We start from the raw sequence: 26,801 nt of genomic DNA on the forward strand, positions 1-26,801 counted from the left end.
TTTGTCCACAAAATATTCACTATCATTGTAAAATTAAGCATGGAGATCTTCATCAGCTATATATATATTTTCCCCTTCAATGTATAATTTCACTAACTTCACAATCAGTCTTTTACCACTTTTAAATATTCTCATTTACTTTATTCTTGAAAAAAAACGTGCCCCTTTCTTTTTATATTTCATCTTGTTTTTGTTAAATCAATCACTAAGTGTATTTTTCTTCCCATTTCAGCCATAATACTCGAGACAAAAAGGCAGCACCAGAGCAGAGTCAAATGAGAATACCGATGAGCAATGAAAAAGCGCCACTCATTAAATTGTATAGAAAATGTAGTTGCACACAAAAAGAATTAAACCAACAAACATTTTTACCTATTTGCAAAAGAGTTCGTGTCTTATCCATTAAGGAACAGTCCTTGCAATGTCGGTCAACATAATCAGTCAAGCACCTATGTGATATTTGAATGGACTGACTGAAAAAGCATTGATAGAAAATTGAAAGGGTTTCTTGCTGCTGCTGTCATGTTATGCTTTGCGTAATTTTTCCCTAAAATTGTCCATGATTGAGAGCTCTCAGCTTTTGGGCTGTCTGAGGAGGCCTCGGATCCTGCGTACAAGAGCCTGGATGAAGGTGTAGCGGGAACGCACTTGGCTGTACAAGCTTTCCACCTCCAGAAGTTTCCTCTGGAGAGCCTCTCCAAAACCAGCGGCCATGTCACTCTTCAACTGCAAATGCAGGGCAAATGGTGGTTTCAATGCTGGACCAGTACTACATGCTTGGATACTTCACATATGTACGCCGTTCACAGCAGTAATAAGTTAATATTTTGTTGATGACTAATTTTGATTCGTCTTTTCTGCACTATAAGCATTCAATTTTCTCAAAAGCCGACAGTGCACCTTATGATACGATGCACCTTATATATGGATCGATATTCTGATTTCTTGAACGTGGTATTTTAAATGTTCTGTAAAGTACTTTATTGCAGCTGCAGCGGTTGTGAAAGCGCTATATAAAGCTCGCTGTATTGTATTGTAGTCCCTTTAGCATAGCTCTATCTAGTAGTGGCTGCATAACACGACTGCAGCCACTATTGTGGCTTCTATTCTATGCGTCTTATAATGCGGTACGCCCTATATTTAAAAACAGTTTTAAAATAGGCCATTAATTGACGGTGCGCCTTATACTCCAAGGCACCTTATAGTGCGCAAAATACGGTACTTGAAAAACGATTTTGAAACTAGTCTAGCTGGCTACCATGTTTATTGAACACTTGTGCGCATGATCAAGAGCGCTGTTTTGGTCTGGTGTCTCGGCTTGTTCTTGCGCACATCAGAGTCTCGACAAAACTTACTTAAGTTCGTTTTTGTGGAAAATGTGGAATGTTTCTTGTTTCTGGTCAAACCCATGCAAATTTTCGCAAGGCGTTATGGCATTGCTTTGCTTTACTACCTCACTGTGGTGAGTGAGTGTACATAAACACATTATGTCTCGTTGGACTCATCATGGACGTACCGTGTGTAGAAAATGTTGCCATACGAGGGAAATATATCAATATAGAGGTGTATTTTACACTCTTCCAGGCTAAACTAATTGATTATGACCAATCAAGTCACGCATGTAAAATAAATGAAGCCGTCCTTTAAGTTCCAATCCTTACCAGCTCTAAATCTTGCCGAGTGACCCGTGAGATGGCTCCACGTCCAGTGCTTGCCTGCAGGCTGCCAAACGAATCTGCAGGGGAAAAAATAACAGTACTTTTCACCCCCATATTTTTGGAAAGTTTTTTTTTTGTTTGTGAGCCATTTTTTCCCCAAATTTTCTTGGAAAAACACGTATTGGAGGTTTATTGGCATATATAGCATTTTTTGAGGTTAAAAGATCATTTGTTTTGCAAACCTTTTGCCTTTTATCAGCTATTGCGTCCAATCCACAAACTGCATACACACCAAATTCAAAACGTGGCAGACACACTTTAACATATATTATGCATAAAACAGTGGAAAACAAGTGGATTATGCAGGAAGGGCAATTTTAAAATGCCAGACTAATTTCATTCATTTTAATTATCTGTTAGCACAAGCAGTTCTGCCTGCTCCTCAAGCCAAAAACAAAGCGTAGCGACAAGTGGACGTCATGATATAAATGTTATTGTGGTGTATTTAAGTTGACAAATCGAGTACTCGACAAGTTCATGAGACCCTTACCGTCCGCAAGGCGAGATTGATACAAAGTAGCCCCGGGCAGTGGAGAGTCCTTTGGGTCGGTGGGGGTGCAGTGCAGCAAGTAATATTCCAGATGGCGCCACAACACAAAGAGACACGTCTCAATGATGTCTGCGAGGGGATGTTAAGGTTTGTCCACAAGGTGCACCATTACAACATTAGGTAGAGATCAGGAGGTACTCATTGAAACAGTGGTGAGCATCAGAGCCAGCATGGCCTTCTCTGCTGCTAAGTATCATTAAGATAATGTAAGCTTGAGGATCTGCAGACATTGTAATATTCGACATAGACTCTGTTCTCCCATATGAGCGCATGTAACATGAGATCTACATAAAGGGATACAGGAGCAGAGGGCCAGCAGCTTGGCTCTATTGTTGATGAGTTGCACCAATCTTTTGTTGGCCAGCAGACTTCTTTGGACCGACGAGATTTTCTCCACACCTCCCGGACCGGGCACCAGGCCTTGGCACAACTACAAACGATAGGTCTGCTTAGATGATGCGTGTCGGCCTTAGACTGAGTTAGCATCGCATCCGTCATTACCTCCTTGAGCTCCTCGGGGGGCAGCTGATCCAGACTCTGCAGCTTGCCCAGACTCTGCCTGTGACTCTGGTGAAAGCGGAAGAAGTCGGCGGCACTGTTCTTCAGCAGGAAGAGCACCAGGCCCAGGCTGGGGGCTCGTGAGTATGCCATGTTGGGCAAGCTGGATGTCAGATCTATGCACAAGACGCAGGGTTCATGGTGGACATAGTAAATATTGCAATTTTGAGAATAAGACGCGCTCTAATAATATAATCACTCTTTTCTATCTGAGTTTTCTTTTGACCCGATTTGCTGGTTGTTACCTATTTCGTAAGACTGGGGGAAAAAAAAATATGTGTGTGTGTGTGTGTATATATATATATATATATATATATATATAAGTTGGTTGCATAAAACAGATGTATTTGCAGACTATATCTAACTGTAAAGTGCGTTCAAACTCCCAATGAAGATTTTCCCGTCTCTGAGCATCCTCTACTGGTAGAAAGTTGATACTGCAGTCAAGATTTTGTGAGCTTCGGATGAGCTGAAAGATTCGTTCGACCATCACAACTTACATTGTGATATCCATTGTATCGGTGGTCAAAAGTTGAAGTATTATCTCCATCATAACTTCAATTTCATAATTAGTGAAGAGGACAGACAGCATGTTCTCATTCATCGATTCGTATTGAGGGTCTGACCTGCACGTCCTCCGTCCCTGCCTGCCGGCTCGCTGCCGAACGGGCTGAAGAGGCAGATAGTGAACTGGGCCTGAGCCGAGCTCTGCAGCAGCAGGATTTGACAGTACTCCATGATGTTAGCGCAAACCTGAGGTGAGAGTGCAGCACAGGTCAATGACATCATGACAGAGATGTGCACTACGGCTATAGATAGAACACGCATCGCTGTCATTCATTTTACCTGTTGGATAAAATTAAAAAGGAATACGTGGAATTGGGAAATGTCCCTTTTTAAAAAGGTGGAACCAAAGGTCTTTTCCACTTTACTATACTTAGTTGTTTTACAAAAGTTACACTTGGCCCTGCTTTCCTACATTTTGTGTGTTGACTTTTCTACTCGCATTGTAACAAACCCTACCAACTTAAGTACAGAGCACATTTATGACATTAAATTAAAAATTATGACACAGACAGCCAGTACTGACTATAAAATATTCACATGTTGTAATCAACTTTGATGTTATGCAAGCGTGGCAGCTCGTACCTGTTGCATGGCCACCTCCATCTCTTCTCTCCTTTCCGCTGAGTCTCCAGCTGAAGTCATCTCAGCTTGTTTCAGTAACCTCTCTCGCTCACTGCCTGCCAGGCGGCTGAGCAGCAACAAGCATAAGCGCTTTCAAAAAAAAACAACAACACTACGTGAGCATCTTTTGACAAAAACAATAAAACAAAAGCTGAAGAAGGCATGATGAATACTTCTGACACGATAACCAAGCTAACCTGGAATCTGTTGATGTGACCTTGAAACTCCATTAGAGCAGCGCCATTGACTTCACTGCCCATCTCGGGAGCTCCTGAACCAAATGTCACCAGAAACAATGTCCAAGTCTCTTCATTTTCATCTTGTTTTGTCAATAACTTGTTGTATTACCTGGTAAAGCAGTCTTACTGATGATACCAGTAAGCAAAGAGAGCTCCTGCAACGCTCCTATGCTGAGCTCTGGACAGCGCAACAGTGATTGGATGGTGTCTGCATGGACTACCAGCCACTGGAGGATCTATAAACACGACAAATGCACACTGATAAAAGATACAAGCTCCAAAATGGTTACACACATTATATATTGATAAAACAACTAACCTCACACATCAAGTACACTATTAGTTCCTAATTAAAATGAATGAGCATGTAAAAAATCAGGCAGTGTCAAATGCAACAGAAAACTATTTTCACATTGTTTACACAGCTCTTGCACAGTGTTCATTGAGATCAGTTAGAAGTTCTACCTTCTTTATTTTTGCTAATTAAATGTCAATTTGACAAGAAAACAAGAGAATTGACAAAGACTTTTGACTTTCAGGGTGTAAAAATAAAAGTCACAGTTCCATATACAGAGAGAGTTCCGTTCCAAAGACGGCAACACAACAAAAGTCGGAACTCTATAATTTAACCTATGCTAATGAAGCAGTATTTATACTAAAAGTACAAATTTGTATAAAACCCCCTTTCGGGCCATAAATTTAAACAGTAAATGAACAGCATTGAATACGATGGTAACTGAGCTCGCCTTCTTGTGCTGGGTGACAACCAACGTAGTTTGAGGCCACTGCTCAAAGTACCTCATTGCGCACCATTTGTTATCTCAAAATGTCGTATCCTGAGATATCCACAAATGCAGAAACCCGTAATGAGAATGCAAGAGAACAATTTCTCACCTGTGCTGACCCCTGCTGGTGATTCATAGTGGTTGAGGTGAGTATCACCTGGAAGAGCCTCAGGGTGGGTAAAAGAATCTGTCTGTAACGGTCCATAGGGCTGGGGATGAAACCTGACGGGTCCCTCATCTCCCTGTACCCACCAGCAGACACCTTCAAGTCAGTTTCGTCGAGGAAATGTGTTTTTGTTCAACCACTCGTAAGTGTGACTCTTACCTGTGAGCTTCACTGTCAGGTATCATGTCAAACACCTGACACTCAATTAGTTGTGCTACCAAACCACAGCGGAGCAGTTCGACAGCACCTTGGTTCGTCTTGGCCACGCGAGTCAGCAGGGCCTGGAAACGCACAGATGCCGTTGAGCCTTCTGAACATGGAACTTGCAAAGGCCTTCGGTGAAGAAATATAAATGGCTGCTCACAATTTTGCTCTCGTAGATGTAGAGTGGCTTGAGGAGGGGAGGCTGAGGTGTGAGCAGGCCCTGCAGGGCTGTGTCATCCTGACGAAGGCTCTCCACTAGCGAGCGCAGGTAGCCGCTGTTGCAAACGTAAACCAGCCACTGGTTCTGGCGGTCGATGGACAGGATTCGGTCAAGCAACGCCAGGGCGAGCATCTGGGAGACATTATTGTCAGTGGATATGAGAACAGTGGTACCTTGACTCACAAGTTTAATCTGTTCCACGAACAAGCTCAAAAGTCAATTTACTTGAATATTTGAATATCGACAATATTAAATATCTTTTGTCCCATTGAAACGCAGTGAATGCCAGTATCTGTACCAGCCAACTACAAAAACATTTATTTTTGCCTGCCTTTAATGAAGAAAAATAACATTCTACTCGATAAAACCTAGAGCTTGGACTCGCAACCCAAATCCCCATTTGCTGGCTGTGTTGACATGAACAACATTTGTTGCTCTGGAAGCAGGAGAGATCAACAGTGAAATAGCGGCATAGGTGTGCATACACTGCCGAGATGTCCTTCATTGACCGTACTGCTTAACAGTTTTTTTTAACGCTCATTAGTTGGTTCACTATCCCCACACACTTCCGGTGTGTGGCTTGACACAACGCATGCGCACGGCCCACGTACATATGCGACACACACTGAGTTGGCATTCACCCTGTTCGACAATGCAACAATATTAAATCAATCACTTTGATTCTAATATGAAATTTTTGACTCTGCATGTTTTTTTTGTTTTGTTTTGGTTTTTTTTACAGCCAATTCGCTTCTCAATTTGAGTGACCACCGATTTGTGCACAGCCCGAATAACAATTTCTTTACATTCACTGTAATAGTTTTTTTTTTCCATCAAGAGTCACGCGGCACTTAACTGCCAGAGATGAAAGTGGACTTTTCTGAAAATTCCGGAAAAAATAAATAAATAAATGTGTGTGTGTGTGTGTGTGTGTGTATATATATATATACACACACACACACACACACACACATTTATTTATTTATTTTTTCCGGAATTTTCAGAAAAGTCCACTTTCATCTCTGGCAGTTAAGTGCCGCGTGACTCTTGATGGAAAAAAAAAACTATTACAGTGAATGTAAAGAAATTGTTATTCGGGCTGTGCACAAATCGGTGGTCACTCAAATTGAGAAGCGAATTGGCTGTAAAAAAAACCAAAACAAAACAAAAAAACATGCAGAGTCAAAAATTTCATATTAGAATCAAAATGATTGATTTAATATTGTTGCATTGTCGAACAGGGTGAATGCCAACTCAGTGTGTGTCGCATATGTACGTGGGCCGTGCGCATGCGTTGTGTCAAGCCACACACCGGAAGTGTGTGGGGATAGTGAACCAACTAATGAGCGTTAAAAAAAACTGTTAAGCAGTACGGTCAATGAAGGACATCTCGGCAGTGTATGCACACCTATGATTTTTTACGACAACTGTCTTGACCACGGCGTCTTTTATTCGTTCCACTGGGGTTTAGCAAGTGTGTTTATAGAGAGACGAAAAGTGTTTTGGGGACTATCCCCCACATTCTAGTTGAGATGGTATAACCCAAGTGGCAAAATGACGCTTGCTACTGTTGTTGCGAGTTGCCATTCGTTCTACTAAACCATTAGTCAAACGCCATCGGGTCTTCTGTCGTTATTACACAAACAAAAATCTCTTTACTGTTACTAGTGTTAGTGCCTCAATATGGCTACGCTCGTGAAAGCAATACAACGAACTCAAACGCGTCTTCGTCCAATGTTGTCAACTAATATCCGGATTAATTTTATTTTCCTCAATTCTCCGGAGAAATTTTCATAAAAATTTGAAAAACCCGGAATTCCGGGAAAATCCGGAGGACTTTCATCTCTGAACTGCGCATACGCTTCAGGTGGAATAAAAAAGTGTCGTAGTACTGTATGTTACATTTGACAAACGGAACACCAAAAATGCATCCCTGCAAGAGTCCAATTGCATTCACTGGTGAAAAAACAAGAGACAGAAACATACCCTGCTAATTTCATGGCCGTCACATGCATCCCTGCACACCACCTCCATTAGTGCTCTGCCATAGCTCTCGATGATAGTGAGGTTCTCTCGCTGGAGTTTGGAGAAGCCATCTTCAGGGGCTGTGAGACGCTCCCACATTGCCCTCCCAGCTAGAAGGACACAGAAGAAAGTGGATGGGATGACCACACTTCTGTAATGATACAGTGGCTTACAGATAAGTAGATTGGTGTAATGATAACATTTTTGGTTTACCCATCTGCAAAGTATCTGGTTCCTCAGGTTTCTGAGCAATTTGAAGATAGTACAGCAAAGAGCCATATAAGTGTGCACGCAGACGCTGGTATCCTCCTCCTTAAGATGTAGAAGACAATGTTATAACAGTGTAATAGGGTTTGAAGTTGGTGGTGGTTGATACGCACCAGTAGAAAGGATGAAGTCCAGCAGTTTGCGAAGGATAAGATGGAGGGCAGAGTTTGCTATTGAGGCAAAACCGGATGAGGATTCTAATCCAGCCCCTTGCTGGTGTTCAGACAACACCGATTGGCTGAGGTGAGCAGTCAGAGTGAAGACTGCCCCAGCAACAATGGGCATTAGCTCTCCCGCTGCATCCTCAGATAGAACCTAAGCAACATGCGGTACACCAGCACAAGTTACATACAAATAGTTGGAATTAATTCCAGTATTCGCAAGTGGGGTACCCGCTTCATCAACCTTGTCATGCAGGTCTAGAAGCAGGTCTCTGATGATGAGTTGTCTCTCTTCGACAGCTATGAGGTCAGCAGGGCAGGCGGTCAGGAGCGTCTCAACGAGGCTCCTCCAGGACTGCAGCGCATGTCGCTTTGCACTCAAACTCCGTCGGACACGGTTACGTTCCACCACCTGCTGCAGGATCGAGTTCACTTCCTAGGAAAACACAATGCTTTAATTGAGGTGAAATCGCACAACCTTATCACCAGTATTCCAACCACAAACAAAGGTGAACATAAAATCATAGCAGTTTGTATTCAGTTCATGCACCTCCAATAACAGAGGTCTCTGTCCAATAGCCGCCATGCCTTGCAGAGCATTCACCTCAGCAACCAGCACTCTATGGAGCAACTGTGAAGGACAATTTAAATATTGATAAACCAGTCACGTCTTCACAACCACATCAGTTAAACCGACAAACCCACCTTCACATTGCACACAGTGTGTCCTTGCTCATTGACGTGTTCACAGTTGGAGATGACTTGCTCTATCTGAGTGCGCTCAAAAAAGTCCAGCTGCAGCAGCTCAGGCATGTCTTGGCTGAAGTCGATGGCGTCCAACACACTCAGTAACTTTCTGCGTACTGGTGACATCAAACAAGAATTGTGGATAAGATCGTCCCCACTTCAAGACCCTCCACTCCCGACATCCCCCAGACACCTGGCTGTGGTGGCCTTGAGCAAGACACTAAAACCCCAAATTGATCCATGGGCACTAAAGTAGCCCCAATATGTGCTAATCACATTGTGTGTTTGCTATATCCACTGCTATTTGTGTCTACGCGCATGGACAAAGGTGTTGGTACCCCTTTGTTAGTTAAAGAAAGTAAACACAACAAAAAAAAATGATAATAGCAATAATAAATAAAATGTAATGAAAAATAATCACAGAAAATCTGACATTGTCTTAAATTGTGGTTCAACAAAAATATTAAAAATAAATAAATCCAAAATCATGAAATAGGCCTGGATAAAATTGATGATACCCCAGGAAAACAATGAAAATAATTTGACCATAGAGACAAGTTGAACCAAGGTGTGTCCTCTAATTTGCATCACAGCTGCTTACAGACTTGTCGGTCGGCCTATTTAAAGGGTGACAAGTCATCACTGAACTGCTTGGTCAAAAGGTGTGTGTCACATTTAACATGCACTGGAGGAAATGAAGGAGAGAGTTGTCTCACGAAGTTAGAAAGAAAATTAGAAACAAGCATGTGAAAGGGAAAGGCCATAAGACCATCTTTAAGCAGCTTGATGCTCATGTGACAAGAGTTGCAAATATTATTCAGATAATTTAGAATCGTTGGGACTGATGCCAACCTCCCTGGAAGTTGCCTTTGGAAGAAATGTGATGACTAATTGAAAAGCTGGATAATAGAATAGTTAAAAATGAACCCAGAAATACCTCAGAAGAAATTAAATGTGAACGTTTAGGTCAAGTTACATCAGTGTCAGATTGCACCATCCGTCATCGTTTGAGCCAACACGGACGTCATAGGCGACGACATGCCATCTAGAGAAAGCACCCTTCAAACCTGGAGCAACTGGAGGAATTTGCCCATGAAAAGTGGGCAAAAACACCTGCCGAGAGGTCTCATTGGAAGTTACAAAAATTATTTGATGGCAGGATTTGCCACAACCTTTTTGGTTAATACCATTAGTTTTAATGCAGAACTGTTTCACGAGGTTTGTTTTTTGTTTGTTTAGTTTAATTATTCTGTTGAACCAATTCAAAATTAATCCAGTATCTGATTTCCATTGGTATTTTTCATACAAAAGTTTTTCATTACCACTATTATTCTTTCTTATTTTATTACGGTACTATTATCATTCCTTTCCTTTTATTATCAGAGGGACCAACAAGTCCCTTGGATGGGATCATAGGTCATCGCTATGTGTTTCGATTCAACGTCATTCAAGAGGAGTGCAGTTGAAAAGTAGAAGGGATCTTACTGAAACTGAATTGTGGTAGCTACAAGTTTTTAAGCATCAGCCATGTCGCTTACTTAAAGACTGAGCTGTATTTTTCATTTAATTAATTAATTGAAATTAGGGGAAACAATAAGCACCTGAGTAATGTCTTACCTTGTGTACAATTGTGTAAAATATGATGGTTTCGGTTGACTTTTTTTTTTTTTTTTCTGGGAATGCGAACAAGATTAAACATACCTTTGGAAACGGAGTCAAAATGTAAGAAACCACTGACTGATCTAGTTTCTTCCTCCATCCCGGCTTCTCCTTCAGCTAAAAAGACAAAATCATAACATGTGGGTTTGTCTGTTACAGACTTTGGCAAACTAGTAAGGAACATTACATTTATTGTATATCAAAAGACTGTCAAGATCTTTTACTGATGATCTCAGAGCATTTTAGGCGTCAGCCTTTTGTACGTACATTTACTCAACCCAAATTAAGAAAATAATCTTTTTTTTCTTATTATTAAAAGGAATAGTAGTAGTTGCATTACCGGTTGTGTAATGCTGCAGTTGTATTGAGTGTTTTCAATAGTCATTGCACGCCATTGTTTTGAAACTATAACAGCTGACAATGTGTAAATTTTTCACTTGAACCTTTCCGCAGAAGATTTCAGGCACATTTTTCATTGCTATTTATGTTGGTAAACAGGATTCAACAATTTCTGGGGGTGGGTCATGGGCCAAAAATAATGATTAAATGAAGCATTTTAGGAAAATCCCGAACAGGATTGTTTGGCCTTGGACAAGGTTTGTACTCTTAAATAGTTTCAAACGTTATATTGTTCATCGTTTTCAGCCCAAGTTTTGCCTTGAAGATATTGAATAAGTGCTCATGGATACACAGCAATACAACACCTGCGTGCTGTGATTGTGGCTGGTCATCAAGCAGCAAGTTGACAAGGCGCTGTGTATGTGAGCGCTGGCGGTTCAGTGAGGTCAGTCTCAGCTCGATTGCAGCTGTTTTCATGAGCCAGGACATCTGGGACAGGGCAGCAATCTGGTCCCCTGAGAACATCAGAAAGAAAGAAAGGTCATATGCTTGAATTGTTTTCATTAAACCAGCCATTGCAGATTTTTTCTACTTTAAATACGCGGTTGTATTTCAGTGTTGTGATACTTTATTGTCCTTTAATGTTAGATTCTAAAATGAATGTTACAAATGTAACTACAGTTCTATGAATCCCGAATGACCACCGGGGGCAGTGCCGAAAACACCAAATGTTCCCTTCACAAGTGTGATTTACTGACTCGCTGTGGCGACCCCTGAATAGGGATGTGCCGAAAGGAGAAGAAGAAGAAGAAGAAGTTCCCTTCACAAGTGTGCAGTTCGAGTATGCACACTGGACCGAAAAAGTCCCCTGTGACCCTCGGATGACCCTGGACTAAATTCCTGCGTCACCAGAGGTTTGTTTCTTACTGAATTTTCTTGAGTAACTACAAGGATTCCAAGTGACAGAATATTCTGGCGGTCATTCAGGCTTCGTACCGTAGTTACATTTGTAACTTTCGTTCTTTTTCTTCTCTTTCATGAATATACTCACTAGGCAAAATGAAAGGCAGGTGTTGCAGATGTGAAAAAAGAAAGTCCTGGCTCGTCCTCAAATAGCGCATTGTTGGTCCAGAGGTTTCAGAGCAGGCACACAGTTGGTAGATCACCTGTGAATGCAAGAAAAGAAATTAAGACATTTGAGAGGAGCCTGGTTGACACCGTGAAGTATCAAATGTTAGGGCACTCTACGTGAGAGGGGAATACATACCTGGTAGCAGAGCTCAGCCAGGTGTGGAGCGTGTTGAGTGAGGACAGGTCCTGACCTTTTCTCAGTGCCTCTCTGCAGGAGACTCAGGATGGCATGCAAACAACTCCGCGGGCACCCTAACACCCCTGTAAAATACAGCTATTAATGCACTGCTACATTGCGCAGTTGTTAGGATTCAATTGTTTGCTGGATGTCACGAAAGAAGATTCAATGTCAACATCCTCACCTGGATCTTGCAGGTTGGTGGAGGACACACGCTTCTTGACTTCATAGCCCAAGAGATACAATGCCAGATTGGGTGTTTTCAGTTCCAAAGAGGTGATGAGAAGGTTGAGGATATGAACTTGGGTTTCATGTCGGATTCGTGACACCTTCTTTTGGGAATCTATATCTAGAATTTTAGAGAGTTTGGTCAGAGCAAATAATCAACCACATTTTAAGGCGAAGAGACAAGAAGCAGGTGATGCACCATTTTCTGTTTCAGTTCCTTCTTCTGCCTCGTCATTATCCAGACACTCCACAAAGCCGGCCATTAGCTTGTCACTCACAACCTAAGGGAACAGGGGAAAAAAAATACAAATAAAAAGTTTAACTTGATGCTACTTAAGATAAAAGATGAATGATGTAAGATAGATCATTAATATTTCAATGTGTTTGTTCAGTAAACTAACATACACTTTTCAGGAAAACCTGCACAACCAAAGATTTTGATTGACACTGTCAGAGAACAATAATCCTTTTATTGCAATTATATCATATGCATTACTCTGCCAAGCACCGGAGGGGTGGATATTCTTCTCATATTTCAGGAATATAGCATAAGATGGGGACCACTGGGTCATTGAGTGTGGATGGTAGATGGCATATGATTTTGGAATGCATAACAAAAATGTTTGTTGGTAAAACATTTCATCCATCCATCGATTTTCTACCAAGTAACCATTGTCGGGTCGCGGAGGCAGCAGCTTCAGCAGGGCTAAATTCATCTGCACCCCGGAAGATACATAGTAGCTCAAATGATGATTTCTATTTCCTCTAACTTGGTTTGATATAATATCTAAGGAATGTACCTGGTCATGTGTGAAATCTCCTACGAGCCTATCTTGAATGTTTGGATAGTTTGCAATGCGACGCAAGATCTTGGCACTCTGGAAGGCAGCCTCTGGATTGGAGTCATTGTGGTAGAGATACCTGGCAACAAACAATCCATTAAATAATTTGTACAAAGCACCACCAATATTGCTGATCAGCGCTGGTTATTACCTGGCCACATTCACAATGTGATCTGCTCTGCGGGTTTGAGGACTGACCCCTTGGAGAAGCTGCTCCAATGGGGAAATCAAAAAAGAAGCCTGGCTCTCCCTGAGGAGATCCATGAACACCACCTCCTTCTGCAGGGTCAGGTCTAGCAGGCAGAGGCAGTGCAGTACTGCAGACTCCAGATACTTCTTGCCTGGAAGAAGATTGCATCACACTTGAAACCAACGGCCACAAGATTTCTCAGTTAGGCAGTGACAGCAGCCTGGATGTCAACTCACCAGGAAAAGGGGCGTAGGTGTCCAGCTGGCGTACACCCTCCTCCAGCACGCTGAGGCAGAGCGCCAACATGGGCGAGTCGTTGAGCAGGTGAAACATGATGCTGTGTCCTGGTGGCTTGTGGGCTGGGACCAGCTCACCCTGCAGCTCCACCATCTCATGGACAAAGTCCGACGGCTGCGGCTCATAATCTCGCAGCAGCTTGTGGAACACTTCGAGTGCAGTGTCAGCTACTTCCCACTGGCAAAAGGCAAAACAGAATGAGTATGCGTGTGTAAAAATTGTGAATACAAATAATGAGCTGCATATGCACCTTTTCAGATGGATGCCGATATGCTCTGGTGGGGAAAGCCAGGAAGACGGTGTCACGCAAGAAATTCAGGTATGGCTGAAAGCCTGGCACACGCAGTCCTGCGCCCAAATTAAAGGGAAGGCTGCTTTCCACCAATGTACTTATCAAATGACAGAAGCCTCGTGTCAGAGGGTACTCCTCACAGCTCGACTCAATCTCATTAAGCTCCACCTGAGAGGACAGAATAAGGAAAAAAAATTGCCCAACAAGGGAGTTCGGAGTTTATATGACAATTTTTTACAAGGTATCTAAATCAGCAAAGTGAAGTGATGTCATTATGTTACTAATGAGAACACGTTAAAACATGTGCACCTGCCTAATGAATGTTTCAAGTGCTACATTTGCGACACAGCTTACAACTTAATAAAAAGACACACTTTACACTTAACATTACACATTTTCTTGATCAAAACATGGATCTATACACGAATGTAATCGTATATCAAGCCCACTTACCTCAATTCCTGCTGCCTGTCTTTGTCCAGGCGCACGCACTGTCTGAAGAATCTGCAGAAGAAAAATATAACTATAGGGTACCATTCTAAAATAGTATATGGGTGTGGAGCAGATGATAGAAAAAAAATATATTCCTGTATCAAAAATTTGAAAATGTATTGGTCGCAGATATGCAAGTAAATGTAAAACATTAATTGCATTGTCTGAAATTTTAGGAGCAAAATGTCACCATTTAGGGGCAGTGTGGATCCTTGCATTAGTTTAACCCTTTGTTGACATCACAAATCCATATCCTGAGCATTTTATCTAATTGACAATAGGAATGAATTAAGTTACGAGGAAAAAAAAGGCCAACCTGTGTGTACTCTAATGATTGCCAGAGCGAAGCAGCGATTTCAGGCGATTTGCCAAAGGCTGCCAGGCAGCGAAGAATCTCCGCTTTCAGGACAGGTGGAACACTGCATTGAAGCAACCCCAGCATCACCACCACAGGAGTCCACTGGGGGTGCTCACACAATGCTAGGCGAGCATTTTCACTCTAGAAAAATACATAAACGGTTCACATTTACACAACATTCCCAGGCCAAGGTATGGCTAAAATAACAGAAAATGGATAATCTCGACAAACACACCCATGTAATAATTGTAGTGAGTAACTGCAAAAAGGAGGTGAGTCCTTCCAGTTCTCGTTGAGTGATTCCTCGAAGAGGTGGGTGCCGATAATGAACTGCATCAGGGTTTGGTAGGTCTCGGCGCAAATTTTCATGGTAGAGCATGAGGGAGTGGAAAAAATGCTCCCATGACACTGGACAGCCTGTTACTCCCTGGATATTATCACCTGCATTAAAGGACATGAATATACTTGGCATGCAATGTTATGTGATGAAACACTAAAATAAAATTTTAAAATCGGCTTGAATTGACAGCAATCATTTCATTCCTCTTACCATGTGAAGCTCCATTGGTTTTCAGCAAGCTGAAGCAGTAGTGAGCAGATTGAGGACCATTGGCAAGACCTTTCAGCATCCGTAAATAGGAGATGTAGAGGGTGGAGGGCAGAAGGTCCCCCATTTGACGCACAAACTTGGACAGAACCACCTGCATCAATGCGTGGAAAGAAAATCAGACAGATTGAAATGATAAACTGATTGAAAAAAACATAACTTGTCGAAGGAGAAGAATGTTAAGACTGATCATTATGAAGGGAATTTGAAAAAATCTTACCTGTTTATGTGGAGGCCTTTGCAGAGCCATTCCCAGGTAGGACCCTTGCAAAGAGTTGTGCTGGAGGGGCTCTGTGGGACACCAGAACTCTAGACCCAACTCCATTCCAAATGGATCCTTGCAGTAGAACTCTCCTATCTGGGGGGGGAAAGAGGGACACAGACACACAAACATTTTACTTTTAAGGATTGAAACACTATGTTGAGTTAAAGCATGAACCTTTGAGAAGATTGTTGGATTATAGAATCAACAATAGTTTCATTTAATTTATTGAGAAGCCCATTAGCTACCAGCTCAGCTCAGGAGTTAGTCTAAATTTTATGTATCTGAATCAGCTATTAATTCCACTGCCATTTTACATACAGAATTGTGGTTGTTATTTTTAAAGTGATCTACTATAGTAAAGCATTGTGCTCTTAATATCCATGTAGCTAAAACAATGTACCCAAAACAGGTTTTACAGAAGAACAGTAGACTGACGAAAGGCATCTCCCTGTGGTGCGAGAGCAGCAGCCTCATGTACAGGAAGGCGCTGGGGAGAGTTGTGAGGACGGCACAAAAGATAATTGGTGCCACACTGCCAACTATAGGTAGTCCGGGACTCAGGGTATCAGTGGAAACAGCTCACACCCTTTTAATAAATCATTTCCCTCCAGCCATCAGGAAAACGCTACCAGTGCAAAAACTGCCAGATTCATGAACAGTTTTTATCTGACCGCCATAAGATTGCTGAATATAAAATGAGAGGGTCGCGTGCAACACAATACATGCAATATAGAACGTGCAATGATTTCTCCTTACATGTAAAATTTCTGTTACAGACTTTAATTTTATTGTTCGTATTTTATTTTACATATGGGTTGGTTTGTCTGCGTTTTTGGAATCTATTCTGTATTTTTAATTTGTACTGTGCATTTCAATTTCATCTTGTGACAGCATCTGCAATGTTTCTACTGAATGACAAATTTGAGTCTATGGTGTCAATCAAGTCAAGGCATTACTGTACTGCCTTTGTCAAGGAAGACTTTATTCATTTGGCTTTTGTAATGAATATGATAAAAGTGTGAGTTTAAATAAATCTATCTGTAACTGTGTGTGTGTGTGTGTGTGTGTGTGTGTGTGTGTGTGTGTGTGTGTGTGTGTGTGTGTGTGTGTGTGTTTGTGTGCATGTATCGGAGACTGACAAGCATCATGAGGTGGTCCAAGTCCTTGCGCAATGATGATGGAGGCTCGTTATCCATTTGTAAGGACATATGCACCAAGCGGGCATCCTCATCAGCACGGTTGCGTAGCTGCTTTACCTAGAAAAGCAGTAAAAGCCAAACAATTCAACAATATTTAGAAAGCAATGGTCTTAAATCATTCGGCACAACAACAAAAAATGTGATAGCTCACCTTCATTGGCATTAGTGCCAGAAAATCTGTGATAAGTGAATGGAGGCGGCGGATGTAAAACTCCTCCTGGAAGAAACTCCCACAATCGAGCATACCCTCTTTGATAAAGAGGAAAACATCTCCAAAGACAGCCTGGTCTGCCAGCGCCTCATCTGCCTCGGTGAACTCCACGAGGGCTGGCCAGAACAAATGTGAAATGTATTCCATTTGAACAGCACGTACGTACATCAAAGGTCCTGGTAATTTAAACATTCCAAAAAATGTGAACCTAACCTGAACCTTGTGGCAGTTGCGACAGTACCCTCAGAGAAAGAGCCCAAGTCAGGCGACACACAGCCTGCAGGCCGGGAAGCTTCCATGGCTCGCTGTCCATCAAACGACTGTGCACTGCCGACACATAATCTCTCTCTGTGAGCAGCGGCAGTGCCTGAAGCAGATCTAAGGTTATATCAAAAACACACACTGATGAATATAGTTACAGTCAATAGGAATTATGTCAATCATGTGGAATTTCTTAGTGAGGTTGAATTGTGTTCAAATCACACTGAGGGCATAAAGGATTGCAGTAGTTTCAACAACCCAGAGAGGGTACAATTATTTAAGTCTTAAGAGCAGCTGAACTTCTATTTCCCACCCCTGGCCTACAGGATGGACTCTGTGACTGAGGACAATGGTCCCCAACATTTATTGCGCCATGGACCAGTTTCACATAAAGACATATTTTCAGCATAGGAACATAAAAACTCTTGGGTTATGAATCACTGAATGAGTAGGGTAGAGCTACAGTACGTTTCTCTTGAATGACCTGTTGGCATTGGAATTTGAAGAGATTTATCACTAAGCCTTGCAGTGCCTTTCTACTTTGACTTAATAGTTACCTTAATATTTGAAAAATAACTGTTGAATAAAGATGTTATAGAAATGTCCAAACCCTTCTAAATATTATCAATAATTCTCACCTTCTCTATCTTCAGTGCCTTGCTCAATGAAGCTGACATCCAAACAGTACATCAACGCCATGACCAGAGCCAGGTTCACACTATCCAGTGAGCCATCCGCTTGAGCCGATATTGTCTCCAAGTGAGCAATGAGAGCCAAAGTGTCATCTTTAGTCAATGGTGATTGGCAGGTCCATGCAAACAGGCTGTCCGCAAGGGCCTGCCTGCATTCTTTAATGAGGTCTGAAACCTGGGGAAAGGGGAAGACAGATCAAACATGGCTGATAAAGACAATATCATAGTTTACAGGTTAAAAAAATAATATTAAAATATTTCCCCCTACCTCCTTCCTGTGCTTTTCATTGCCCAGGCCTCGCTCCTTCTGAAGCCGCTCAAACTCACGGGTCAGATTGATCTCATTTACCAAGGTCAGGATGCGCCTGGTCAATCCCTGGCTCATCAGTTCATCTGTGAAATGTGTCGTCAAAGACACCAGCTCTCCACTAAGTGAGGTGGGGGTAAAGAAGTCAAAAAACTTTTCAAAAGTACTGCAGAGACTGTGAATGATCAGTCCCTGTAATATATTGCATGTGCTCGAGGGCTGAATCCACCTGGAGAACAACTGGTAGCTGTTACCTGAGGTCCAGCGTGAATGTCTTTCCATGGCGTGACTGAATAAGTGTGCGCAGAGAGTTGGCCACACAAAGCTTTCCATCCCAATAGAGGAGCACTGCCACCAAGCCACGTGTCAAACCTGGAAAGTGGGACTGTTGCTGCTCACCTGGGGGAAAAATAAAGACAGTCAAACATCCATCTATGACAAACAAGGTAAAGGTACCATGATGTTAAACATCTCTCTGGTGGATTTTTGTATAAAGCATATTCAAAGACGCTGTATATCTGGGTGTGTTTTTTTTTGTGTTGGTTTTTTTTTTTTGTTTGTTTTTTAATACGGACCTGCCAACAAAAGCTCCACAGCTGCCAGTTCTCCAATGTCAAACAAATCACTGAGGATGAAGGCCTCTGACAGAAGCTGCTCTGGAAGGAGTCGGGATCCCTGCTGACCCTGGATGGCGATGCCTTCTGTGCTGGCTTTCCGCACCTTCTCTCTCTGCTCTGCACTCTTTGCCTAAAAATGAGGAAGAGGAGGATGTTGCAGGCACATGATGTGGGACATTGTAGCAAAGACACATGCAATACATGAGACTAGGGAGTAATAATCCCGGTTATTTTGATTGAGACAGGAATCATGATTAATCTAACTTTTATTCATTGACTTCAGAATTTAACGACTTATCCTCAAAGCCTCATGCCCATTCATATTGAATTTTTTTTCCCGTTGGACTCTATTCATTTTGTTGAGTACAAAATGACTGGGTAAATATCACGTGAAATTCATGCCTCTTGCATTGTCATTCTGCTAAATCCACACCTTTGAAGCCTTGCATCTTTGCACATGTTCAAAGTGTTCTCCGTTTTTTGTGACAACTGCAGTTGTTGTGAGAGCGCTATTTAAATAAAGTTGAGGTATCTCTTGATCATATTTATTTTATCCTATATTATTGTTCTACCTTGATTATCACAAGTCTTGTCTTACTTGGCTAACCTGGGACCTCGGCGATTGTATTTCTTGACATATCATGTAGACATATGTGTTGGTACAACAACAACAAAAAAAGTTATTGGAGAACCTCCTGTTAGTTTATAAACGTGTGCGTGAGAAGGGTACAATATAGTGTAAACAAATCACTTATAAGTGCACTATATTTACCACTACCAATAATTTGAAGGAATTTTATTTCCAAAGCCAACGGTAATTTCACATTACCATGTCAATGGGATTTTACATTGACTTTACCATTAGCGAGGTGTGAAAAAACAAAGCATGTCTTGTTTTTAAATGTACGTCAGTACAGTATTTCTTTTTTTTGTATTCTTAGTTTTACAGTAACCTTCAGATGGGTGTCAAAGAGGTTTAAAGCATGCTGTGGGACAGCAGAATCACATATGCTTCCCACACTTGCTAAGCGAGCAACAATGTACATTTAGGATCCTTTCACAATGTTGCCAACTTGCAAATGTACCATGTCATTCTGCACATGAAGAGATTTTCTTCGATTATAACGTTTTACAGAACGATAAGAAGACAAAATTGATCACACAGTTACATTTTGATTAAATGTCCAGCTCCGCTAAGGGGGCTATGTACATAGCTCACCGGGTTCTTAAAGAGGGACAGAAAGTGTGGCTTGTGTTTTTTCAACTGCAGGTCGAGCAGATGGAAGCTCTCTGGCTGTCTTCTTAACACAGCTCCCTCCACTGTCTCCCATAGCTCCTTTAGTGGCCCCCACAGACTGGCTCCTACATGAGAACAGGAGATCTCAAAGGTCAGGTACACAACATACACAACTCGGAAAAGGTTAGGGACATTTGGATTTGGGGTGAAATTTCAGAGTGAACCTAAAATGCACAATAACCTTTCTTGATGAATTTAGTTTGACTTTTTCCTAAACTTGTGAATTCACATTTACACCAAAAGTGGACGTTGTAGGACGTTTTCGTGGAACAAACGTGAATATTTCCATTCAGCTCTAGAGAACTGCTAGAGAACAGCAAAAAACACATGTGTTGTCAATGTGTTGCCTGCTAGACGGGATGGTGGGATTCTTTTATTTAAATATAGCTGTCAAATATTTAGGCATTCACTGTCCCTAAACTACTAATTTAACATTACGTTTTTTTCTGACTATTTCTATAGTCTCGTGACGCTCATCCGACAAGTCCTCAACAAAATACGTAAACACACCAGTGACATCTGATTAAATCGTTTTAAGCACATGTTAAACAGAGCAGATGAGCTGACATGGCGTCGTGTTAGGGTGGCCAAAATCCAAACGTGTGGTCGTTTATTATAAAATGGACTTTTCGTTCCACGTTTGTTCTCAACATGTCAAGTTTTCTCCGATTACAAGCTGCTTTAGCCTAGCAGCCCAATCTTAAGGGCAGGGCTCACCACGCGGTCGTAACTTTTGCAGAATAAGGAATGCATGTCTTAAAAACCTATATAAATGTGCTTGTTCGATAAGTCCTATTCATTAATTAACGCCCAATAAGCAAATAAAAATTAAACATTCAGGATTTGTGGTTCATACCCGAATTTACCGCCATCTGCACCGCCATGACACAATCCAAAGGGAGGACAGCGGGCCGTCCGTTTGTGCCTGAATAGAATTCAAACCAATCAAGCTTTCATTCACATATTCATTAAGTATTCTCTTTTAAAAACGGATTTGAAATGTTTTCTGAGACTGCGATTTCAATTATATATCCATGTATATTCAACACATGGCCATACTTAATTACAACTCTATCAGGCAAGGTATTGGGATTCTCTTTTATGGGAATTGTAGTTTACAGTTGGTAGCCGTAAATTTCGACTTTACGGATTATTATTTTAACGTCCACGTCATAATTTTCAAATATAATGTAATTATATTTTTAAACTATCATAAAAAACAAAATAATCCCAGTTTAAATCTTCTTAAATTGAGAAATTAATAATACAACAAGTGGAACTAAGTTTGTTTCGTCTCTGTGTACGACCCGTACTATTTTGATGTAACAGCAGCACGTTTCTGATAGTTGCAGGAACTTGAAGCTGTGACCGCTGCAAGTGGACATACTGTATTCTAGGAATGTAACATGTCACAGCATTTTTTTATTTTTTGTGCAAAGTGTCGCGTAGATTCTACTGAACAATGGCGCGGGTTGTGAGAGTTTTTCGGACTTTGCGTAATCATTGGAAGAAGTCTACATTTGCTGTGTGTGTCCTATCTTACGGAAGCCACTGGCTTTATGGGAGATACTGGTTAGTGTCAAAAAGACAATACAAAACTGTATTTATATCTTTGGTTTGACTAATTTTATCATTTTAGTGATAATGTTCTGCGAAGAGAAGCTTGCCTCGAAGCTAGGGTAAGTCCAATAAAATTCCCATTTCGGAGCAGTGTAAAATGCTGAACGTATGTGTAAAAAAAGAAGCTTGATGTCAGAAAACTGCTATAAATCGTCGTCGAAGTTCACACGCACATCTTTTCTTATGCCCACTTCAACCTCTGAAAATACTAAAATCATTGACAGCTTTTTTTATAGGCATTATAAATAACCAAAAACGTTTTTGTAATTTCTTATTAGGAATTCGGGCGACAATTAATAGCGCCAAATGAACGTTTAAAGAAGGCTACCGTGATCCTGAACCCTGCAGCTTGTAATGGGTGAGGAACAGACATCTATAAACCCTTGAATTCTTACATAATGTATGTTTGATTTGCATAACTTTGTTTTCAATCTTGCAGGAAAGCCAACAGTTTGTTTGAAAAGAATGCTGCTCCTATTTTACACCTAGCTGGCATTGAGATTACAGTAGTGAAGGTATTACATTTTTTATATTACATTTGTTATATTGGAATTGTTTTTTGGAAGCCAGGCTAGATGTCGAGACCACGAGTATGACATTATGCCACATATATATATGTGTGTGTGTGTGTGTGTGTGTGTGTGCGTGTGTGTTATATCCCTCCAGACGGATTATGAAGGTCAAGCCAAAAAAATGATTGACCTCATGGAACACACAGACATGTTGATTGTGGCCGGAGGGGATGGCACTTTGCAGGAAGTCGTCACAGGTTTACTGCGGAGGTCAGATCAAGTAGGTTCACCTTAATAGTGATGATGGGAAATACTTTTGACATTTTATCAACTGCATTTGTGTTTGTACTTCACCTATAAACGGTTTATGTCAACAGGATTCGTTCAGTCGCACACCAATTGGATTCATTCCACTTGGCTCTCGAAATACTTTGAGTGCCACTCTTTACATCCTCAGTGACAACAAGGTCAAGTGAGTGTTAAACTTTTCACAATGGATGTGAGAAGGTCTGATTCATAACAATTTCATCCCGTGTCACACTAATCAACTTGCGTGGCAGAAATAAGACAATACCTGTAAAGACAATAAAAGCATTTCACTTAATGGAGGCAGTACTTCCAAATTTACACATTTGTTTAATTTCACATTTGATGAGTGGCCAGCCTATCTAGCGACCCAAGTATTTGTATCCAAGCACTTAACAAGTAAATGTTGCGTATCATGTCCCCTTTAAAAAAAATACATTTCGTCCTTTTTTAATTGTCTATAAATATGCAGGGAAATTACGTCAGCAACTCTGTCCATACTGAAGGGGGAAACCGTGCCTCTGGATGTACTTCAAATCAACGTGAGAGCCTCAGTTAAATACATTAGTAACTCATTTGTTTTGATGAGAGATGATTTTTAGTCTGCGTTTTAAGATGAATTTAAACATTCAGGTCTGTGTTTTTCAGGCAGAGACAGAGAAGCCCGTCTATGCTCTGATGGGACTGCGTTGGGGTGCTTTTCGAGATGTTTCTGCAACTGTTAGCAAGTAAGACTTCACCTAAGGTGTATTTTCTTGATGTAACATTGTTCATCTCTGGATATTTTAGTGGAAGTTGATCCAGATACTACAAATCCGTCTTTTATAAGGTTAAAGTGGTTGGACTATGACAATCATCATATCACAGCAATTCGAACAGATTATTTGATAATAGGGAAATTCATTGGCATTTAAAAGAAGCGGTCTAAGAAGAGGTCTGAACATCACATAAAATTAATTTCCCTTCCTATAACAACCCAAATCTAATAGTGTATTTACTTAAACAGTTGAAGATTGCATATTGATTGTCTTTATTCAATTAAACAATAACATTTTTGTTTGTTTGTTTGGTGGTGGCGGTGGGGCTTGGTTCATCAGTGAATGTTTTATCTTTAATTTTCATTTTATTTTGTTGAAGTTGAAATAAAAAGATAAATGCAATGTGTGTATGCAAATGTAATGTTATGATTTTGCACCCTTTCCATCTCCTTTCCATTCAAGATGTGATATTTGGGTGAATAGCATTAAATAAACTTACCAATGTTTTGCAGATATTGGTACCTTGGACCACTGAAGACAAATGCTGCTCATTGGTTTCGCACCTTTCGCGTAGGTTTGTCACTCTGGACAAAACTTAAAAAGTGTCTGTAACGCAATGCTTATGGTGTGTCACTATTTTAAAATGACACAGGAGTGGCCCTTACTACGTGATGTCACAATGACTTACTTGGCTCCCACCCTTCGGCCCCCCGACATGCCTCCTCATAAGACTTCCAGACCCAACCTGCTCTATCGCATTGCCCGCAGGCTGAGAAACTACTGGAATCCACCCCCAGAAGGTATTGTTTCATGCGGATGTGCTGACGACTGTGTTTCAAGAGAGCATTCACTCTCGATTAATGTTTCTGCAGAGCCGCCAAAAGAAGAACCAGAGCAATGGGAGGAACAGAAGCTCTCTTCACTCGAGCTGTATATTCAAACACACAACAAGAACCCTGTTGAGCGCGTCAGTATAACATGTTAAAATCAGACACGGAGTGCACTGATAACACTTTCTCACCTTTTTCTTTCTCCTAACTTGCAGCGCATAAATGACTCTATGATGATTTCTGCCGAGTCTGACAACTTTACTGTTAGCGAATTCATCACCGTTGGGTTGGTGTCTTTGTCTACATTCAACACAGAAAAAGTGAAAAGACGACGAAATAAACGTTCTTCCTCCGTCTTCCTGACAGAAAACAAAAACATAACGACCCAACAGTTTTCAGTGAAACCTCCACAAAACTGGAAGCCAGTGCTTGCCGGCTGCAGCTGCCAGAGGTCATTTCAACAAACCTTCAACTACGACAACTATGATTAAGATAATGTGACAACATGTGAAGTCAAGCAGGGCATGTCTCACAGTTTACCTCTGTTGTTGTCACCCTGTAGGGCACCGGCGGCTTCTTCAACATTGACAACGAAGAGTTCGAGGCCATGCCTGTGGAGATAAGACTGTTGCCACGGAAACTACATTTTTTCATGAGTGCAGAGCGCCGACAGCAACTTCTGTCACTTATGCAGTGAAGAGAAACTGGAGAAGACAAAAATAACCTCCCAAAAACTGCCATTCAAGACCACCTCATGCTGTCCTCTGAAACACACAAAGATAATGTCTCTTTACAGCTTTAAGTAGTCATGAAGTGGTATCTTTTAAATTTCTATATCTTGTAGGAAACAAAAAGATCATTTTCAATTACATTGCATTCTCATCTCAGCCTGTATTCCATGTATACATTGTCTTAATAACTTTATTAAAAGGCCTTTAGTCGACAGTTAAGTGTGTCTTCTTTATGGTGCTTCTCCATAAATAACATTGTCATGAATCATAGTCATGTTTTAACAATTAATTGTCCTATAAAGCTCAGTTTTAAAATGTAATTGTGGTTATGACCAAAGCCTCGATACCAAAAGACTGCGCCACTGTGCTACAAGTCAACCTTCTAAAACAGCACTAAAATATCAATACGTTCAAGTCGCAATTTACTCCCACCCTTTCAAAGAAAAGCAGTGGTCCCCGCTATTTGTCGGGGATAGGGTTTGGGCTGGCGTGTGAATAGCAGAAATTCGTATATAATCGATGACCTTTTTTTTTTTTTTTTTAAACTGCCAAAATTGAGGAAAAAAAAAACCCCATAAAAACCACCAATAACTTTCCCATGAAAAACACGTGGCTCCTTAAGAAAAGAAAAATCTTATAGATTTAGCTCATACAGTATATTGGATTATGCATGTGTATCTAACAATGAGTATAAAGTCAGATTTGCTAGTGTCTTTTCTGTGCTGCCACTTTAAACGTCTAAATTAAACTTCTTGGCAATGCAAAAGGTTGGATCGAAAAAAATGAACACAAAAGACAATCAGTCAATATTTTATTGTCATACAAAATACAGTGAAACAGTTACTCATGCTATTGACTTTATGTGTATATTAAATGTTTCATTACAGTGACTTGTTGATATACGTTACAGTCAAGTAGAAAATGTACACTGTGTGCAATAAGTTTGCTGTCTTGGACATTCAGTGACGCTTTGTACAAAGAGTAATTGTAGCTAATGCTGGTACGCATTGGTGAACATCTCCACAATGAGTCTTACACAGTTGTGTATTTGAGTGAATGTCCACCCACATTTAATGTACACCAGGAATGCAAATAATGTTGGCTGCTGAAAAGTAAATAGACTGGTCCAAGGCAACAGATCATTCATATGTGCTGAGGAATATTGTATGTAGGTAATCTTTTGACTAACACATACAGTATAACATTGATCCACTGATGTCATAAGTCGTATTTCCTTAAGGCCCCCTTTACAAATAAACAATGTCTTTTTTTGTTTGTTTGTGTTTTTAATATGTACAGTACAAACTGCACTTGATGTTTAATCAACCAGAGGGTCAAATCACAATTAAGGCTGTTGGACATCCTTCTAAATCAGTCATTCTCCGCCTGGATAGGAAGCTTCTCGTTTAGCCAGAGGTATACGAGACATTTGAGAACTACCTCTGTGAATCTATATTACGCCCCAGCCTCAGTGTTCCAACATGGAACAAAATTATTATCAATATATCATATCAAGACTGGCACTGTGATGGATTACTTCCACAGGGTGCCAGCAGTGTTCAAACACACTTGATCCCACTCCAGACTTGGATTTACTCAATGAGACGGAGATGAAAAGAGAAGCGGGGGAGTTTTTTTTATTTATTTTTTTTATTTTGTGAATTTCAATAAGGGTTTGAAGCTGCTGCCTAACTTTGCAACACAAAGAGAACTTTGTCACAGAGAAGCAAGGAGGAATCCCTTGGCACTCCTTA

General features: G+C 41.0%; 2 protein-coding genes across 2 annotated transcripts; one reads left to right on the forward strand and one right to left on the reverse strand.

Annotated features, from left to right (window-relative positions):
* Positions 1 to 312: 312 nt before the first annotated feature.
* On the reverse strand, positions 313 to 21,234 carry nup205 (nucleoporin 205). The gene is made up of 42 exons (XM_019894049.1): positions 21,147 to 21,234; positions 20,213 to 20,355; positions 18,952 to 19,123; positions 18,631 to 18,775; positions 18,338 to 18,497; positions 18,016 to 18,244; positions 17,330 to 17,494; positions 17,057 to 17,232; positions 16,846 to 16,962; positions 15,662 to 15,799; positions 15,385 to 15,535; positions 15,070 to 15,275; positions 14,793 to 14,975; positions 14,438 to 14,488; positions 13,943 to 14,152; positions 13,632 to 13,869; positions 13,357 to 13,546; positions 13,164 to 13,284; positions 12,563 to 12,644; positions 12,320 to 12,484; positions 12,094 to 12,218; positions 11,878 to 11,992; positions 11,192 to 11,341; positions 10,530 to 10,604; positions 8,787 to 8,944; positions 8,632 to 8,712; positions 8,326 to 8,517; positions 8,034 to 8,235; positions 7,867 to 7,965; positions 7,615 to 7,763; positions 5,569 to 5,760; positions 5,364 to 5,485; positions 5,148 to 5,280; positions 4,363 to 4,489; positions 4,212 to 4,285; positions 3,976 to 4,104; positions 3,453 to 3,579; positions 2,770 to 2,942; positions 2,569 to 2,698; positions 2,209 to 2,337; positions 1,662 to 1,735; positions 313 to 726 (listed from the first exon to the last, which is right to left on the reverse strand). Exons 1-42 carry the CDS (start codon positions 21,172 to 21,174, stop codon positions 574 to 576), a joined length of 5,979 nt encoding a protein of 1,992 aa, XP_019749608.1. The 5' UTR covers positions 21,175 to 21,234; the 3' UTR covers positions 313 to 573.
* Positions 21,235 to 21,599: 365 nt separating this feature from the next.
* On the forward strand, positions 21,600 to 25,266 carry agk (acylglycerol kinase). The gene is made up of 14 exons (XM_019894326.1): positions 21,600 to 21,862; positions 21,930 to 21,969; positions 22,189 to 22,268; positions 22,350 to 22,425; positions 22,577 to 22,702; positions 22,800 to 22,894; positions 23,201 to 23,270; positions 23,377 to 23,456; positions 23,999 to 24,056; positions 24,139 to 24,286; positions 24,359 to 24,453; positions 24,532 to 24,602; positions 24,683 to 24,767; positions 24,879 to 25,266. Exons 1-14 carry the CDS (start codon positions 21,753 to 21,755, stop codon positions 25,011 to 25,013), a joined length of 1,269 nt encoding a protein of 422 aa, XP_019749885.1. The 5' UTR covers positions 21,600 to 21,752; the 3' UTR covers positions 25,014 to 25,266.
* Positions 25,267 to 26,801: the final 1,535 nt, after the last annotated feature.

This window comes from Hippocampus comes, unplaced genomic scaffold (assembly GCF_001891065.2).
Source record: "Hippocampus comes isolate QL1 unplaced genomic scaffold, H_comes_QL1_v1.1 scaffold104, whole genome shotgun sequence".
NCBI classification, from domain to species: domain Eukaryota; kingdom Metazoa; phylum Chordata; class Actinopteri; order Syngnathiformes; family Syngnathidae; genus Hippocampus; species Hippocampus comes.

Coding starts and splice junctions, on each gene's coding strand:
- nup205 (XM_019894049.1), bottom strand. CDS start 21,174: ATGGCGGTGCAGATGGCGGTAAATTCGG. Junction 12,645..13,163: donor GAGATTTCACACATGACCAG/GTACATTCCTTA, acceptor CTGTTCCCTTAG/GTTGTGAGTGACAAGCTAAT. Junction 8,713..8,786: donor ACACTGTGTGCAATGTGAAG/GTGGGTTTGTCG, acceptor TGTCCTTCACAG/TTGCTCCATAGAGTGCTGGT.
- agk (XM_019894326.1), top strand. CDS start 21,753: ATGGCGCGGGTTGTGAGAGTTTTTCGGACTTTGCGTAATCATTGGAAG. Junction 24,287..24,358: donor CTGGAATCCACCCCCAGAAG/GTATTGTTTCAT, acceptor ATGTTTCTGCAG/AGCCGCCAAAAGAAGAACCA. Junction 24,768..24,878: donor GCCGGCTGCAGCTGCCAGAG/GTCATTTCAACA, acceptor GTCACCCTGTAG/GGCACCGGCGGCTTCTTCAA.